The following is an 18,591-nucleotide window of genomic DNA, read 5'->3' on the forward strand; positions in this document are numbered from 1 at the left end:
AAATACAGTGTAGACATTGTTAATGTTGTAAATGACTATTGTAGCTGGAAACGGCAGATTTTCTATGGAATATCTACATAGGCGTACAGAGGCCCATTATCAGCAACAATCACTCCTGTGTTCCAATGGCACGTTGTGTTAGCTAATCCAAGTTTATCATTTTAAAAGGCTAATTGATCATTAGAAACTCTTCTGCAATTATGTTGGCACAGCTGTAAACGGTTGTGCTGATTTAAAGAAGCAATAAAACTGCCCTTCTTTGGACTAGTTGAGTATCTGGAGCATCAGCATTTGTGGGTTCGATTACAGGCTTAAAATGTCCAGAAACAATTATTGTTCTGAGAAATGAAGGCTATTCCATGCGAGAAATTGCCAAGAAACTGAAGATCTCATACAACGCTGTGTACTACTCCCTTCAGAGAACAGCACAAACTGGCTCTAACCAGAATAGAAGGAGGAGCGGGAGGCCCCGGTGCACAACTGAGCAAGAGGAGAAGTATATTAGTGTCTCTAGTTTGAGAAACAGACGCCTCACAAGTCCTCAACTGCTTCATTAAATAGTACCCGCAAAACACCAGTCTCAACGTCAACAGTYAAGAGGCGACTCCGGGATGCTGGCCTGCTAGGCAGAGTTGCAAAGAAAAAGCCATATCTCAGACTGGCCAATAAAAATAAAAGATTAAGATGAGCAAAAGAACACACATACTGAACAAAAATTAAACGCAACATGTAAAGTGTTGGTCCCATGTTTCATGAGCCGAAATAAAAGATCCCAGAAATTGTCCATACGCACAAAATGCTTATTTCTCTCAAATTTAGTGCACACATTTCTTTACGTCCCTGTTAGTGAGCATTTCTCTTTTGCCAAGATAATCCATCCACCTGACAGGTGTGGKATATCATTAAGCTGATTAAACAGCATGATCATTACACAGATACACAGATGCACCTTCTGCTTTGGACAATAAAAGGCCACTTTAAAACGTGAAGTTGTCACAACACCATGCTACAGATGTCTCAAGTTGATGGAGCGTGCAATTGTAATGCTAACTGCAGGAATGTCCACCAGAGCTGTTGCCAGAGAATTTAATGTTGAACGTTAGAGAACTTGGCAGTGCGTCCAACCGGCCTCACAACCGCAGCCCATGTGTCACCACGCCAACCCAGGACTTCCACATCCGACTTCTTCACCTGCAGYTTGGTCTGAAATGAGCCACTCGGACAGCTGATGAAACTGGGTTTGCACAACTGAAGCATTTCTGCACAAACCATCTCAGGGAAGCTCATCTGCTTGCTTGTCATCCTCACCAGGGTCTTGACTTGACTGCAGTTCGGCATAGTAACCGACTTCAGTGGACAAATGCTCAACTTTGATGACCACTGGCATGCTGGAGATTTGTGCTCTTCACGGATGAATCTCGGTTTCAAATGTACCAGGCAGATGGCAGACATTGTGTATTGCGTCGTGTGGGCGAGCTGTTTGCTGATGTCAACGTTGTGAGCATGGTGGCGGTGGGGTTATGGTATGGGCATGCATAAGCTACGGACAATGAACACAATTGCATTTTATCAATGTCAATTTGAATGCAGAGAGACACRGTGATGAAATTCATCCGCTGCCATCACCTCATGTTTCAGCATGATGATGCACGGCCCCAATTTCTGGAAGCTGAAAATGTCAGTTCTTCGATGGCCTGCATACTCACCAGACATGTCACCCATTGAGCCTGATTGGGATGCTCTGGATCGATGTGTACAACAGCATGTTCCAGTTAACGCCAATATCCAGCAACTTTGCACAGCCATTGAAGAGTGGGACAACATTCCACAGGCCACAATCAACAGCCTGATCAACTCTATACGAAGGAGATGTGTCGCGCTGCATGAGGCAAATGGTGGCCACGCCAGATACTAACTGGTTTTCTGATCCACACCCTTAATTGTTTTGAAAGGTATCTGTGACCAACAGAAGCATATCTGCATTCCCAGTCATGTTCAATTATATGAACTGTGAAATTCTTGAATATTACGTTTATATTTTTGTTCAGTGTACAATTTTTCAGCAGGTCTACCCCCTTTTATACATATTGTGTTACCAGACATTTGGGAGGGGGGTTGTTAAAACCAATTAATCTTTCCTTGATTCCTCGCTACCTCTCTGCTCGTCACCTCCTCAAAACGCATTGGTGGAGAAGGTCAGAGGGAAGGGACCTTGGATCCTCTCCTGCAATGCGGTTTAAGAAAAAGGCGAGGGGAGCTTACGCAAGAATCAAGGGGGAGAGTAATTGAGAAAAACTCAGAGGAAGCTTGTCCAGGGATGAAGAGGAGGATGGTCCTCCTCATGTATTTATTAATAAAGGAAAGAGAATGGAGAGAGCCACGAGTTTCTCCAGGTCGGGTCACATGGTCAGGAAATCCTCTTGGCCCTACTCATGCCACATCCCTTTGAAGTTAACATTTTAGGAAACAATTCTCCAAGAAATGTATAAAAGATGGAACTAATAATTTGCTTTAGGTAAAACAGGGTAAATGGACACCAACAATGCCACTCTTGGGTATTTGTCTGGCCTTGTACTATGCAATTACAATCGATCTGTCGACTTACTGCACAACGAAAAGCAGGAACTCGGCCACATCTTCAATGTAAAACTCCGGCAGAGCAGCAAAGCTTTTGGGAATCTCCGGATTCAGCGGTAGACTCATGCTGCAACAAGGGGAGGAAGGAATATGAGTTTTTGATCCACTTTATGCATGTGAAACAATACAAACAATAACAAAGATGAATCTAATAAACATTTAAATAATATTATTATCAGTTTAGTAAAAAAGTTGCATCCCTCAGTTTAAAGGGATAGTGCGAGATTTTGGCAACTAAGCCCTTTTTCTACTTACCCATGGATAACATTTTTATGCCTGCGTGGAGTATTAAGGCAGTTGCTAACTAGAGCTAGCGTAATTGGTAACTAGCTTTAGGACAATGACTGGTTCGCAAAACTACCTTCAACTTCCTTCAAACTGCATGCAGAGACAAACATGGTATCGATGAATTCATCTGACTGGTTAGGTAGAAAAAGGGCTTAATTGCTAAAAGCTCACACCATCCCTTTAATTATGACAGATATGACATAAAGTAGGCTAAGAACTCATATTGCAGCATTAAAACATTTCCTGGTTGTGGCAGAGTGTCTTACTGTGGGTAGGCGGGATCCACCATGCGTAGGATGAGCTGAATGACCATACTGTAGAACTGCAGACATCTGCGTAAAAGGTTCTCATCCAGAAGCCCTGCGTCGGCACAGGCTTTGGAGCGCACCAGTTTCTGTCAGGGCCAAAGATCACAAAGATAGAAGGGTTTCTGGTGAATATAGTTCTTAACTCATGACACGAGTTGAAATTATTTATTTTCTTGTTCGCAACACTAATTTCATTTTTTTTTTTTTTTTTATCTAAGAAATTAACCAAAACGGATGATTCGGAAAACAAACTATGACACGGGATTGGAACAGGAAATCGAGTTTCTACACTTCAAATTTACCAAAACATTATTACGTATGACAAGCAGAACACAAGCAGATGAGTGGATTAAGTCCTATCAGCCTGAAAACGGTGGGTAGAGATTTAAAAAATAATAATMAAAGAAAAACGTCTTAGCGAACCTTGAGCTGGGTTTTGCATCTCTTTAGCATCTCTCGGTGTCGGCTGGCCAGCGGAGAGTCCTTCCACTGGCTCTCACTGTTCTTCAGCTCCTCCACGGTCCTGCCATGCCAAACAAAACAGGGTCGCATTCATTAGTATTCAAAACATCTCGCAACGGATAACAAAAACAAGCAACTTCAGCTTGTCACGCCCTGTTTAAGTCAATGTTCTTAACTTTGGGAGCCAAGTGAATATAATCCAGCCTTCATATACTCACTAATACACTACATACACACCTTAACACAATGAAATCATCTCCGCTCATAGGCCAATAATGTATCAAATGATCACCAATGAAATTTAACAATGAGATCCTCACTAATGTATGAACACATTTACATTTTGGTATTTCACTGGTTGGAGACCACCAAATTACATTTATTACAAGTTTTAAAAAAACAAAGCCAATATCTTTTTGGAACTTGGAAGCCAAATCTCTATGAAAACTCCTTTCTTGAGATGGACATCAAAATTCTATGGTCCCATGTAGTTGTCATTGGGTCAGAAAATTGGAGTCCGGTCTTACCCAAGCCTGGAGAGCTGAAGCCCCAAGCCTGGAGAGCTGAAGCCCCAAGCCTGGTCCAACATCACAGAAATGTAATGAGCCCGAACCCCCCAAAAAATGCAGTATTTCTAGAAAACCGCATATTGATTTAAACTGGTGTTGAGAACAATGCGGTGGAGGTGGGCAGCAGTGAAGTGAGGAGACTAAGAAACAACCCTCGTCTTAGAAATGCGATGAGGGGGGAAAACTCACCTTAGCCCCTAGCTTTGATCAACTGAATAACTCAAATATTGGAATAGGTTATAGGCTAATGCAGATGAAGGTATGTATCAAATGGTTTCTTACTCAAACTCCCAAAGTCATATCCAACCATTATAATACATTTAAAGCAATAGCCGTGTGTGGCCAACTTGATATTTCAGCACCGTTTTGATTGGGTCAGCGCCATCAAGCTGCTTTGAGACAAGTGTGGGGACAGGTCGTGATAACAAAAATGTGACAGATCTCACAGAATTTCCATTATATTTGATTACAATTAGTCTGGAAAAATGTTAGCTAACTTGAGCGGAGTGCTCATGATCATCTTCAGTCTAGTTTGCTCATATATTGAACAGAAATTTAAAAAAACACAGCATGCCACAATTTCAAAGATTTTACTGAGTTAGTTACATAAGGAAATAAATTCATTAGGCCCTAATCTATAGATTTCACATGACCAGGCAGGGGCGCAACCATGAGTGGGCCTGGGGAGCCAGGCCCAGCCAATCAGAATTAGTTTTTCAACACAAAAGGGCTTTATTACAGACAGAAATACTCCTCAGTTTCATCAACTGTCTGGGTGGCTGGTCTCAGACGATCCCGCAGGTGAAGAAGCCGGATGTGGAGGTCCTGGGCTGGCGTGGTTACACGTGGTCGGCAGTTGTGAGGTCGGTTTGACGTACTGCCAAATTCTCTAAAACTATGTTGGAGGCGGCTTATGGTAGAAAAATTAACATTCAATTCTCTGGCAACAGCTCTGGAGGACATTCCTGCAATCAGCATCCCATTTGCACACTCCCTTAAAACATCTATGGCATTGTGTTTATCTTTTTGTTCAGTGTACATCAGCACTGATCAGATCATTTTGCTAGCATGTTATGTAGCTTAAGGGGATTTTGCTCTTCAATTCCATAGTAGCCTATACTCCTGACCAAAAGCCTGATAATCAATCAATGAATGTGACTTTGTTTTACTGAATCTCCTTCTGAATATATGGTTAATTGATCTCTGGCTGGGAAAATAAGTGGAGGTGGTAGCTCATCTATTCTTCTACTCATCTGTCACTGATCATAAACATTTAGCATGTAATAACGTAGCTTAAATCAGGTGTATCATTTTGCTATAGGCAACACCAAAAGCCTGCAGAGGTTGTGAAATATGAACACGAGCCTCACATGCTTTTGAAAATATAGATTGCTATTATGTAACATCTGGCCCTGTCGGGCTGAAAATGGCAACTTGTCCCAGGTTGTTTGAGTGGCTGTGGCCACTTGTCCTCGTGTGTGTGAGTGTACGTGTACCTGTTGAGCTCGCGGATGGCCCTCAGCCTGCGGATGTAGCGTCGGCAGCCCGGTAGGATGGACAGGTGGTGGGTGTGCAGCGTCAGAAAGAAACACTCTGTGGGGAACTTGGGCTCAGAGAACTTAGAGGGGTCGTTGTCTGTCAACAAAAACAATTAGGAAACTTTCAGGTAGGTGAATGGCACATCCAGTTTGTCAATTTGGCAGGTAATACTAATAACAATAAATAACTAGATGGTCATTTTGTAATTTTCCATGAAATAACAGTGACCTCCTTCAGATCTTTAAAAGTATTTTTGTGGTAGTTGAAGTGTGAAACATTTTACTTTAGTGAAATATAGTCAACGTTAAATATATAAAAATATCTGGTTTGATTACTTTGATAGACTACTAGATCACATACAACCAGACTCAGACTACTACACTTACTCAAAGAATCAGAAAAGATTTGGCTATCATTTTGGGAGTGAAATATGATGGTGAATCTAGTGGAAGAAGTTTAAAAGTTGGTTAGTGTTGAAAAATGTAGGTTGGTGTAGTAAAGGGAGTGACTTTTATAAATAGTTGATCGTAGCCTTCAGTAGAAGTAGTAACTAATTAGTCGCAATGTAGTTTTTAGCAGCGGCATGGTTAAGCACGTTACCAGCTCCACAATTCTCTGTGAGCGCATACGGAAGAGTGGGGCTAAATGTAACATGGGTCAATTGTAGGGTTACAGTTGTGGTAAAATGACACCCTACCTCAAAAACGCCATCCCCTCCGCGACCTTTTCCCCCACTGCTACACATTTTTCCAGAGGAAACACTGCTCTACATGCAGTTTGAAGGAAGTTTAAGGTAGCTTCACAGGCATACTAGCTGTTCGCATAGACTTCCATTGGTGGTAATGCTAGTTAGCAACTTACTTCAAACTGCACGCAGAGACATAAAAATGGTATCCATGAGTTCATCTGACTCTAGGTAAGTAGAAAAAGGGCTTCATTGGCAAAATCTCGCACTATTTAGCAGCYGCGGGGCAACACTGAATATGTAGCAATCACTCCGCCATTGCCTGGTTGCTAAAAGTAAACAAAAATTTAACTTGAGGAAGCATAGAAACAGTGCACATAGAACAGATCTACCGCTTATCAGACCTGCTTTCAATGTGAATAATAGATTGACAACTAACATTTCTATGTGAATATGTTCAGGACGCACACAAAGCAACTTTAAAAATGCACTATGAAAGTTCAGTTGATAATTGCAACTAAACCACCCATACTTTAACTGCATTTGATTGAGCTTGTCTGGCACAAAAGAACCAATGGAATAGTCCCAAAAGTGCTAACCCCATCCTGGTGACACTCCAGCTTAAGCATTTGAAAGAAAACAAATACCACATTAACCTAGGTGTGCTCAACATAATACATTACTCATTATCGTCATTGTTGTTAATATTATGACGTCGATGGTGGTGTCCTCATAGATAAAGGGCAGACAAATTGTTCCAATCGAATGCATAGAGCCTCTGTTATATTATCTACGGTGTCCACTCACACATCTCGGCCAGCCAGGTCTTGAGCTCTTCCATGGTGGCCTTGAGCCGGGTCTCCTCGGGGCTGACATGCAGGCGGCAGTGCGGGTGGAAGATATAATAGGGGTCCACCGTCTCCAGCTTGATCTTCATGCTCAGCTGCTGCAGCACCGACAGGAAGTTGATCATGAAGCCGTCCGTGGACACCAYCTTGTCGTCCGTCTGCGAAAGGATGAGGGGAGAAAGGGAAGATACGAAAAAAAGAAAAGCTCAATTTATTTAAGGAGTGGGGCAGTCCCACTTTTCCAGATAGTCTTTCACTGTTCTAACAGGAAAGGTAGGGAGAGAGGGGAGACTGTGCTAGAATAGCATTGGGTCTATTCAGACTTTGAGGCCAGACATTCTAGCTTGAAATGGTCACATTAGAAACCCTCAATTCAGACATGTCCTAGATTAATGAATATAGGATAAGATCACTTTACCTGCATCTGGGCTTTCTTCACATTGCGGTTGACCAGAGCTGCCATATAGTTGAGAGCTACCTCTCTGGTCTCTCCATTCAGGAGGATGTTGTGGAGGATTTTAAACATTTCACCCTGAAGAATACAAAAAATATTTGTCATGCCAAATTGAGGGAAGCATACTTGGGCAAATGACAAGCCATGATAGACCCAGTAGGGCAGGACTTACCCGGGCTGACTCCAGGTAGTGCTGCAGGGACTGACTGACCACGCGAGTGTTCTCTGTGGTGATCGCAGGGCCCGAGAAGTACTTGTCACCAACTTTGGACTGAGGGTGAAAAGACCCCAAACAAATGAAGTCATTTCTTTGCTGGTTAAAGTAATCTAATGCCAACATAATTCTGGATGCAATTTGATATAGACTTGTCAATCCTAAGCACTGAAGTCATATTGTAGTTCTGTGAGCTTTTGGTGAATAATTTTATAAGCTAAACTACAGCAATACACTAGGTAACACCAGAAAAACATTTAACATTAAGCAAAATAAAAAAAATCCCAGGGACAAGCTATGCTGATGGGCTATATTCCTCTTGCTTTTCAGCCCATAAGGCCACATTGCATTGATTCACACAAGTTACATTACTCACCACCAAGGTGGTTTGTTCTAGGTAGAGATCTAGGATGAGCTTCCCCTCCCACAATCTAACCTTAAAGTCCATACATTTTGGGAGTTAACATTTATTGATATACAGCGCATTAGGAAAGTATTCAGACCCCTTGACTTATTCCACATTTTGTTACATTAAATTAATTGTTTTCATRAATCTACACACAATACTCCATAATGACAAAGCAAAAACAGGTTTTTAGAAATCTTGGCAAATTCATTAAAACAAAAATACCCTATTTACGTAAGTATTCAGACCCTTTGCTATGAGACTCGAAATTCAGCTCAGGTGCATCTCGTTTCCATTGATCATCCTTGAGATGTTTCTACAACTTCATTGGGTTCCACCTGTGGTAAATTCAACTTATTGGATATGATTTGGAAAGGCACACTCCTGTCTATTTAAGGTCCCATAGTTGACAGTGCATGTCAGACCAAAAACCAAGCCATGAGGTTGAAGGAATTGTCCGTAGAGCTCCGAGACTGGATTGAGTCTAGGCACAGATTTGGGGAAGGATACCCAAACATTTCTGCATTGAAGGTCCCCAAGAACACAGTTGCCTCCATCATTCTTAAATGGAAGAAGTTTGGAACCACCAAGACCCTTCCTAGAGCTGTCCGCCCGGCCATACTGAGCAATCAGGGGAGAAGGGCCTTGGACAGGGAGGTGACCAAGAACCTGATGGTCAATTGTGCGCCGTCCTACGCGACTCCCAGCCACGGCCGGTTGCGGAACAGCCCGGGAATGAACCCGGGTCTGTAGTAACGCCTCTAGCACTGCGATGTAGTGCCTTAGACCGCTGCACACTCGGGAGGCCCAAACAAGCTTATTTTAATCCATTGTTTGATAACAATGTAATTGTAAACAAACACTGTATAGCTTCAAAAACTCATTTTGATCTCATGGTTTGTTAGTTCTTGCATCCATAGCTCTGTATGAATTTGAGAGTAGTACATTTCTCCAGAACCATCAAGTGAATGGCGCCGGTTAGAATGGAGGCCGTTTTACAGGCTCCTGATTGTGCCATGTTGTGTATTTTTTTGAACTGATCTAAAAAATAAATTACATTATGTTTCCAACATTGTTTTCTATGCCCGAAAAGATCTTCTGGACATCAGAACAGCTATCACTAAGCTCGAGTTGGACGAGGACTTCTACTTCGTCAGAGGAGAAAGACACTGATTATCCTGGACTAGGCCCTAATCCCCAACACTCGAAGGCGGAGAAGATAGAGCTAGACAGGCCGGCGCACGGGCACCCTGATGAGACGACGGCGACAAATTAATACAATTGTATCTACCTTCTGTTCTATTGGTGAATGTGAATTGCTGGAGAATAAACTGGACAAGCTCCGTTCGAGAATATCCTATCAACGGGATATTTACTCTAATATACTATGCTTCTTGGAGTCATGGCTGAACCAGGATAATATACATCTAGTTGGTTTTTCCTATGCATCGGCAGGACAGAACAGCAATGTCCGGTWAGATTGGGTGCAGGTGCGTCCATTAACAACAGCTGGTGCGCGATCTCTAATATTAAGAAAGTCTCGAGGTGCTGCTCGCTTGAGTTAGAATACCTCATTATGAGCCGTAGACCCTACCATTCACCAAGAGTTTATCTGTATTTTTCGAGGCTGTCTATTTACTACCACAAACCAATACTGGCACAAAGACCGTATTCAACGAGCTATATAGGGCCATAAGCAAATAAGAAAATGCTCATACAGAGGTGGCACTCCTAGTGTCCCGTGATTTTAATGCAGGAAAACTGAAATCCGATTGACCTAATTTCTACCAGCATGTCACCTGTGTAACTACAGGGATTAAAAACTCTAGATCACCTTGACTTCACACACAGCCGCATACAAAGCACTCCCAGTGATGAGCTGCCCAGTGATGCAAGCCTACCAGACAAGCTAAATACCTTCTATGCCCGCTTTGAGGCAAGCAACACTGAACCATGCGTGAGACCATCAGCTGTTCCAGACAACTGTGTGATCACGCTCTCCGTATCCGATGTGAGTAATACCTTTAAACAGGTCAACATTCACAAGGCAGCAGGGCCAGACGGATTACCAGGAAGCATAATCAGAYCATGCGCTGACCTGTTGGCAAGTGTCATCACTTACATGTTCAGCCTCTCCCTGACTGAGTCTGTAATACCTACATGCTTCAAGCAGACCACCATAGTCCCTGTGCCCAAGGAAGCGAAGGTAACCTGCCTAAATGATTACCGCCCCGTAGCACTCATGTCTGTAGCCATGAAGTGCTTTGAAAGGCTGGTCATGGCTCACATCAACAGCATCTTCCCAGATACCCTAGACCCACTCCAATTTCCATACCGCCCCATCAGATRCAGATGATGCAATCTCTATAGCACTCCACACTGCCCTTTCCCACCTGGGCAAAAGGAACACCTACGTGAGAATGCTGTTCATTGACTACAGCTCAGCGTTCATTGACTACAGCTCAGCGTTCAACACCATAGTTCCCACGAAGCTCATCAATAAGCTAAGGACCCTGGGAGTAAACACCTCCCTCTAAAACTGGATCCTGGACTTCCTGACGGGCCGCCCCCAGGTGGTAAGGGTAGGCAACAACACGTCTGCCACGCTGATCCTCAACACAGGGGCCCCTCAGTGGTGCGTGCTTAGTCCCCTCCTGTACTCCCTGTTCACCCACGACTGTGTGGCCAACACCATCATTAAGTTTGCTGATGACAACYGTGGTAGGCCTGATCACCGACAACAATGAGACAGCRTATAGTGAGGAGGTCAGAGAACAGGAAGTGTGGTGCCAGGACAACAACCTCTCCCTTAACGTGATCAAGACAAAGGAGATGATCGTGGATTACAGGAAAAGGCGGGCCAAACAGGCCCCTATTCTCATCAACGGGGCTGCAGTGGAGCAGGTTGAGATCTTCAAGTTCCTTGGTGTCCACATCACCAACAAACTATCATGGTCCAAACACACCAAGACAGTCGTGAAGAGGGCACGACAAAGCCTGTTCCCCCTCAGGAGACTGAAAAGATTTGGCATAGGTCCCCAGATCCTCAAAAAGTTCTACAGCTGCACCATCGAGAGCATCTTGACAGGCTGCATCACCGCTTGGTATGGCAACTGCTCAGCATCCAACCGCAAGGTGCTACAGAGGGTAGTACGTACGGCCCAGACCTCTATACCAGGTAGTGTCAGCAGAAGGCCCTAAAATATTGTCAGACTCCAGCCATCCAAGTCATGGATGTTCTCTCTGCTACCGCATGGCAAGACGTACCAGAGCACCAAGTCTGGGAACAAAAGGCACCTGAACAGCTTCTGCACCCATAAATTCTTTACAGTTACTCTAATGGCTACCCGGACAATTTACATTTAACCCCTTTATTATTTATTTATTTATCTTAAACTGTTTTGCAGTGACTCCCTTGCAAACTCACTAGACTCTACCAACACACACTACACTGATACCCCCCCCCTCTCCCACACACACTGTTTGAATTCCTGATTGCATTAGTATGGAAAATGTTAAACTGACCCAGCATCAGTGTCTAGGGGTAACTTCACCCTATTCCTATTACTTACGTCATCCTCTGCAAAGACCGACAGGCTGAAGAAGGCTCCCAGGAAGGAGAGTCTCTGGACCTCTCGGCCAGTCCCCGGGCTCAGAGACTTAGGACACCACAGGGGCAGAGACGTCATCTGGACACACAAACACTTTAGTTTAGACAGGCACATACATAAGGTGAGCATTAAATTACTAAGCCATACTTGCTTAAAGAAGTCACCAGTACCACTGGGACCTGGTGAAAAGTAGTGCACTTTAAAGGGTATAGTGTCCAATTGGGATGCATCCTTGTTGTCTTCCCATTCCTCGAAAATGTGAGCTAGACAAACCTGTCATAAATAAAATAACCAAGCCAAATTCTTCCCTGCTTCTGTAAAGTGGGCCGGCTGAGTCTCGAGCAGAACGCTTCACATAAGACAGTGGATGCGACCCACATGGCACCCTGTTCAGTGCACTACCTTTAACTGAAGCAGTATGGGACCTAGTCAAAAATGGTACACTATATTGGGAATAGGGTGCCTTTTGAGACTTATCCAGTGCTAGAAAAATAACTACTTCTTTCTATGGTGCCAATGGAAACAATGTTTTTCATCTACTGTCTGTAGTTGGTCTAATCGGGGGAAAGGCTTGTGAAAGTGTTTTGATGTATTTATTATGGGTCCCCATTAGCTGCTGCCAAGGCAACAGCTACTCTTCCTAGGGTCCAGCAAAATTAAGGCAGTTATAAGTGTTTTAACATTACAATACATTCACAACAGATTTCACAACATTAAGTGTGCTCGAGTTTACAGTGGTATCAGTTAGAAGGAGAAGAACGAAAGAACGAATCAACACCATGGACTACAAGGTGCACTGGAGGAGATTGTTCGCAACCTCAGTAATAGAGCAAGAAAGAAACAGGAAAGATGGCTCCATCTCTTCCAGCACACTCACCAAATTGCACATGGGGTGAGTCTTCCCAAACTTGATTTCACATAGCTCAGCTAATGCCTGTAGAAAACAAAACACGCCGTAAGTGAACGTTAAATGAACAGCCATCAGAAATATCCTAATAACATTGACCATTGACTGTGAAATGACCATAGGCTTCGGTCCCCTGGTGTAAAAACAAACAAACACCCAAAGTCATCTTATGACAGGCATGACAACACAAGTTAAAAATGTCCAATCATGTTACCCAGCCTTCAGTTGGAGTAGATGTAGCCATAGAAAAATAGAATTCCTAGAACAGGTAAAGCCCCTCAGAGCACTGCAATTTGTCTGGAACACACGAGTACCCTCAATATGGCCACTGGTCCACCAAACCACAGAAACATTGATTTTAAATGGGAAATACCCATTCTAGTAAATCTATATCTATGGTTGGAGCCTAAAGGTTAGCTGAAGGTTGATAGGCTCATCACGCTAGCAGAGATTCAGCCTCAAGTCAATCCATTTTACATCTCGAACTGCCCCCCTATAAGTTAGACAGGCTCAGTCACCGGCTGCGAGCCAGCATCTAAAAGACCACATTAAGACTACGTCCCGAATGGCTCCCTACTCCCTAGACATTGCCCTAGGGACCCTGGTCAAAAGTAGRGCACTACATAGGGAATTAGGAGCCATTTGGGACACACACTAAGCCTGCACCGCAAGCACACATTACTTCTCCGTTGCCACCTTACCATCAGGGGGAATTTGAAGTTGTCACTGTCAAAGGAACATTCTTTCACAGCCAGACCCAGCCCTTGAAGGATCGGAACAAAGATCTGAAATACAGACAACAGGTGAGCAATTTTGAGGATGGCGTTAGTCGATACAGCTGAAAATTTACATGGTGAAAATTTACATGGTGAAATGTACAGGACAACTTACTACAATAACTTTTATTCCCATTTCACATGGATGTTAATTTTAGCTGTTTGAGCAAATTTTCAAATGTTTTAGAATTTACCATTTCATTGTCAGACTAATAAAACCATTGGTGTATTTCTATTTCTGTTTGTGAGTCAGTCTGCCTGTCTGGGTCTACCCCACCTGTCTGAAGACCTCCTCCTCCTGGTAGGTAATGCGGGCCAGCTCCTGGATAAAGCCATACGGCAGGTTACGGCACAGCATGTAGGGTACCAGCAGGGACTGCTGCAGAGGATTCCTGAGTGGAGGAGCAGGGAGGAGGATGGCTTTTACTCACAACACAGACAATATATCTTGACTGTGTCACCTGGCTATTCTATTTTGAAAGCAAACAGTGTATTGAAGGAACACACTTGTATTTTGACAATATTATTGCATTCTGCAGTGGCAGAGGATGCATACTAACAGGTACAGAGAACGGTGAGAGGAAACGTCAAGAGTGCATACAGGAGTGCATTCGGAAAGTATTCAGGCCCCTCAACTTTTTCCATGACAGCTTTATTCTAAAATTGATTKAATTGTAGTCCCCCCTCTCAATTTACACACAATACCACATAATGACAAAGCAAAAACAGGTTTTGAAATTTTTGCAAATGTATTAAAAATCTAACAGAAATATCACATTTACATCCAAACCCTTCACTGAGTACTTTGTTAAACCACCTTTGGCAGCGATTACAGCCTCCAGTCGTCTTGGGTATGACGCCACAAGTTTGGCACACATGTATATGTGGTGTTTCTCAACTTCTTCTCTGCAGATCCTCTCAAGCTCTGGCAGGTTGGTTCGTGAGCGTCGCTGCACAGCTATTTTCAGGTCTCTCCAGAGATGAATGATGGGGTTCAAGTCCGGGCTCTGGCTGGGCCACTCAAGGATATTGAGACTTGTCCCGAAGCCACTCCTGCATTGACTTGGCTGTGTGCTTTGGGTCGTTGTCCTGTTGGAAGGTGAACTGTCACCCCAGTCTGAGGTCCTGAGTGCTATGGAGCAGGTTTTCATCAAGGATCTCTGTACTTTGCTCAGTTCATCTTTTCCTCGATCCTGACTAGTCTCCCATTCCCTACCGCTGAAAAACAACCCCACAACATGATGCTGCCACCACCATGCTTCACCGTAGGGATGGTGCCAGGTTTSCTCCAAATGTGACGCTTTGCATTCAGGCCAAAGAMTTCCAACTTYAATCTTGTTTCTRATGGTCAGTCCTTTAGATGCCTTTTGGCAAACTCCAAGTGGGCTGTCATGTGCCTTTTACTGAGGAATGGCTTCCGTCTGGAAACTCTACCATAAAGGCCTGATTGATGGAGTGCTGCAGATATGGTTGCCCTTCTGCAAGGTTTTCCCATCCACACAGAGGAACTCTGGAGCTCTGTCAGAGTGACCATCGAGTTTGGCCGGAAGGCCACCTCTAGGAAGTGTCTTGGTGATTCCAAACTTATTCCATTTAAGAATGATGGGGGCCACTGTGTTCTTGAGGACCTTCAAATGCTGCAGAAATGTTTTGGTACCCTTCCCCAGAGCTGTGCCTCGACACAATCCTGTCTCAGAGCTCTACGGACAACTACGTTATTTTTGCAAATTCATACAAAAATAAATAATGTCTTAAAACCTGTTTTCATTACGTCATTATAAGGTCTTGTTTGTAGATTGATAAAAATAAGATATATTTAATKAATTTTAAATAAAATGTGGAAAAAGGCAAGGGTTCTGAATACTTTCCGAACACATTGTAATGGTGTACCAGATGCTAGAGTGTGGGTAGCAAAGGTGTGAATGATATGGKAAAATAATGTGGACATGAACTTCAGGAGAAATAGATGAGTTGCTATGGTGATAGGGTTGCTATGGTGATAGATTAGTAGCTCCTGCTAGGGGTACCGAGAATGCAGAAAAAAAGAACAAAAACACGTACACCAGTCTTTCCCCTAGTTTAAAGCAAGGTGAAAGCAAGGTGAAAGCAACATCCAGGCTTTCTGGCATCACAATTGTCATGTTCATTACTGCTTTCTTTCATGTGTCCATGGGTGAATATTTGGCCTTCAAATTTTTTTTTTAATAATTGCACTTAATTGTTATGAATTTAAATAATAAATAATAAAAATGTAGGCAAGGGGCAACAGCGCTAAACATCTAGACCAGGGGCATTAAACTCTTACCCTACAAGGTCTGGTGCCTGCTGGTTCTGTTCTACCTGAATTAATTGCACACACCTGGTGTCCCYGGTCTAAAATSAGTCCCCGATTAGATGGGAACAATGAAAAAAAAGTAGTGGAACTGGCTTCAAGGTCTAGAGTTGAGTTTAAGTGATCTAGACACTCCTATCCTACGGTAGGGGAAACACTGATGTACACAGAATAATACTGTATTAGGACCACAGTATTGTGAGAGGCGACAGGAAGGTGTCAGGCAGACCTGGGCTGCGTGAGGGCACCCTGAAGGACAAGAACGGCGTGGGAAATACACTGCGAGCGTATGTTGCTGAGGAGCTGGCTGACACTGGGGTGGCTGCAAATCTGAGAAGACAGAGGGAGAAGAACAAGTTAAGCGTGGTGACTAGGGCTGCAAAGGGAGGGTATATTACTGGAAACATTCAAAGTTTAACAGTAAACTACCAGAATTTTGGTATTGTTAAAGGATTTTATGTAATCTATGAAGACATCTAGCGGCCCTTTTGGGACCTTCTGATTATCACAGGTGTCTAATTATCTCCGGCCCTCTGTGGCCTTATCACATATGAAATAATTAAATAAGACAATTTTAAAACAGAATAAAATGACAAACTTGTAAACCATGATCATAAATGTAAACCATCAACTTAGTGAATAACATTGGTGTTTAATATGAGAGTTTCAGCATTAAATATATATWTWTTTTTTTACACATTTATGTCAATATATATTTGTTGTCAATGTTTTGGCATCAAGCTGTTTGGGCATACCTACTCATTCAAGGGTGTTTCTTTTTACTATTTTCTACATTGTAGAATAATCATGTAGTAACCAAAAAAGTGTCAAAATATATATWTTTTTTTAGATTCTTCAAAGTAAACACCCTTTGCATTGATGACAGTTTTGCACACGCTTGGCATTCTCTCAACCAGCTTCATGAGGTAGTCACCTGGAATGCATTTCAATTAACAGGTGTGCCTTGTTTAAAGTTAAATGAATGTAAAGATATGCCACAAATTAACAGCCATGAAAAGATCCTGAAAGTGAGAAATTGCGGTGGAAACACCTTTAAGCACAAATGGTGATATAATAACCATCATATTGAAATAAACTTGGAGTCACATAATGATATGGTGTGTGTAGTACTCCCACTATGACTCAGTAAAATATGCAGTTTATTAGGCTACAGATGAAATTATTAACTTCACAGTGTAATGAAAGTGCACTGTGATGAGCTTGATGCACCTTTTCAATAAATATTGAGTCTTATTCTGGTGACATGATGAACAATGCTCGACAGCCGTTTGACAAGAAAACTAGTTTTGCTCTTAACCATAATAATCTCATCAAGTAAACTAGCCTYCCCGCACTGTATCTGTGAGCTGTTAGCTAGAGCACACGTGCCAAGACCAGAGTAGGCACATTTGGTATTTAAGGCAAATGTTTGTTACAAAACTATCGGAGTTGAAAATGTGATAGAACACATGGAACTTCAGATTTGTATTTGGTATGTGAAAACTTAAGCGAAAATGTACATTTCGTGTGCACTGCGTCATCACAGATATTTATCCACAACAAATCAGTTTGGTGAAAAAAACATCTTTACCCAGATTTTTGAATATTCTAATGAAAATCTGTCGCCAATTGGATGGAAACTTAGCTATTGTGAGCGTTATTGTGGTCGGGCTTTTTGAATTCAATAAGGTGTTTTGTTCAAGTTTATGTCCATGTCTACTATAAATAACAAAAATGTGATCACAAAAAATAAAGTGTTGCGAATGGCAAATTTTACTTTGCCTCCTCCCAGGGCATTTGTTACAACCAGAGGCCACACTAAGCATAGCTGAAAGGTAAGTATTGTTTGGGGACACTGTTACAATGGTGTTTCTGAATTAGGTTTTTAGCTGCCATTTTAAAAGGACAAAGATTCCAAATGAGTAGATACGGGTCAAACCTCTGGTGGGCAGCCATGTTTCGTAACAGCGTTTCCAGTTTACCTTGGGCGCCTTCCTTTCCTCCATGCCCACACTGTCAAAGCGCTCGATGAGGTAGTTGAGCATCTCTGTCTCCTTGCACGCTTCGATGGTGAACCGGTCACCGCAGGATTCCCAGGCCATTCCCCCTCCGGACACACCCAGACTACACAGAGAGATGGAGTGGAAAACAAATGGGAGAGAAAGTCAAAATGTAACAGGACGACAGGAGAGCAGAACCAGGGCACCTTAAGAAAGAAGCCCTGTGGACAAATGCTGTAAATAAGCGACTCTTTTAGTTCCCCTGAAATAAAATGTAAAACGTTAGCGAGAGTATAGCAAGGCAGCGTTTCAGCATTGACAACACAATTCTTGAGTCTGAAATATAACTAAACACCCTCAGATTTTACAAAACTCTTCCAATAATCTCACTCAATAGCAGTTTGAAGCGGGGTCGTGTTCATTAGGGCAGGCAAAACTTTGCCACATTTTGCCAAGGAAAACAAAATAGTTTGTTTCTTATTGGACAACTCCAGCTAGTGTCTCGCTCCCGCTCTCTTAGTTTGTCACATTTTTGCAATTGATGCCTGATGAACA

General features: G+C 42.8%; 1 protein-coding gene across 3 annotated transcripts in view; it reads right to left on the reverse strand.

Annotated features, from left to right (window-relative positions):
* The window catches only part of ube4b (ubiquitination factor E4B, UFD2 homolog (S. cerevisiae)), a 46,829-nt gene that overhangs the window by 10,572 nt on the left and 17,666 nt on the right, over positions 1-18,591 (reverse strand). For all 3 annotated transcript variants that reach the window (XM_070444475.1, XM_023991167.2, XM_023991168.2), the window contains 13 exons: positions 18,019-18,160; positions 16,266-16,366; positions 13,982-14,096; positions 13,630-13,713; positions 12,899-12,955; positions 11,983-12,099; positions 7,963-8,061; positions 7,755-7,868; positions 7,296-7,494; positions 5,761-5,899; positions 3,657-3,756; positions 3,192-3,319; positions 2,606-2,704 (listed from right to left, as the gene is read on the reverse strand). In XM_070444475.1, the coding sequence (XP_070300576.1) occupies positions 2,606-2,704; positions 3,192-3,319; positions 3,657-3,756; positions 5,761-5,899; positions 7,296-7,494; positions 7,755-7,868; positions 7,963-8,061; positions 11,983-12,099; positions 12,899-12,955; positions 13,630-13,713; positions 13,982-14,096; positions 16,266-16,366; positions 18,019-18,160 (1,494 nt within the window). The remainder of the gene's footprint in view (positions 1-2,605; positions 2,705-3,191; positions 3,320-3,656; positions 3,757-5,760; positions 5,900-7,295; positions 7,495-7,754; positions 7,869-7,962; positions 8,062-11,982; positions 12,100-12,898; positions 12,956-13,629; positions 13,714-13,981; positions 14,097-16,265; positions 16,367-18,018; positions 18,161-18,591) is intronic.

The sequence above is a fragment of the Salvelinus sp. IW2-2015 genome, linkage group LG7 (assembly GCF_002910315.2).
Source record: "Salvelinus sp. IW2-2015 linkage group LG7, ASM291031v2, whole genome shotgun sequence".
NCBI classification, from domain to species: Eukaryota; Metazoa; Chordata; class Actinopteri; order Salmoniformes; family Salmonidae; genus Salvelinus; species Salvelinus sp. IW2-2015.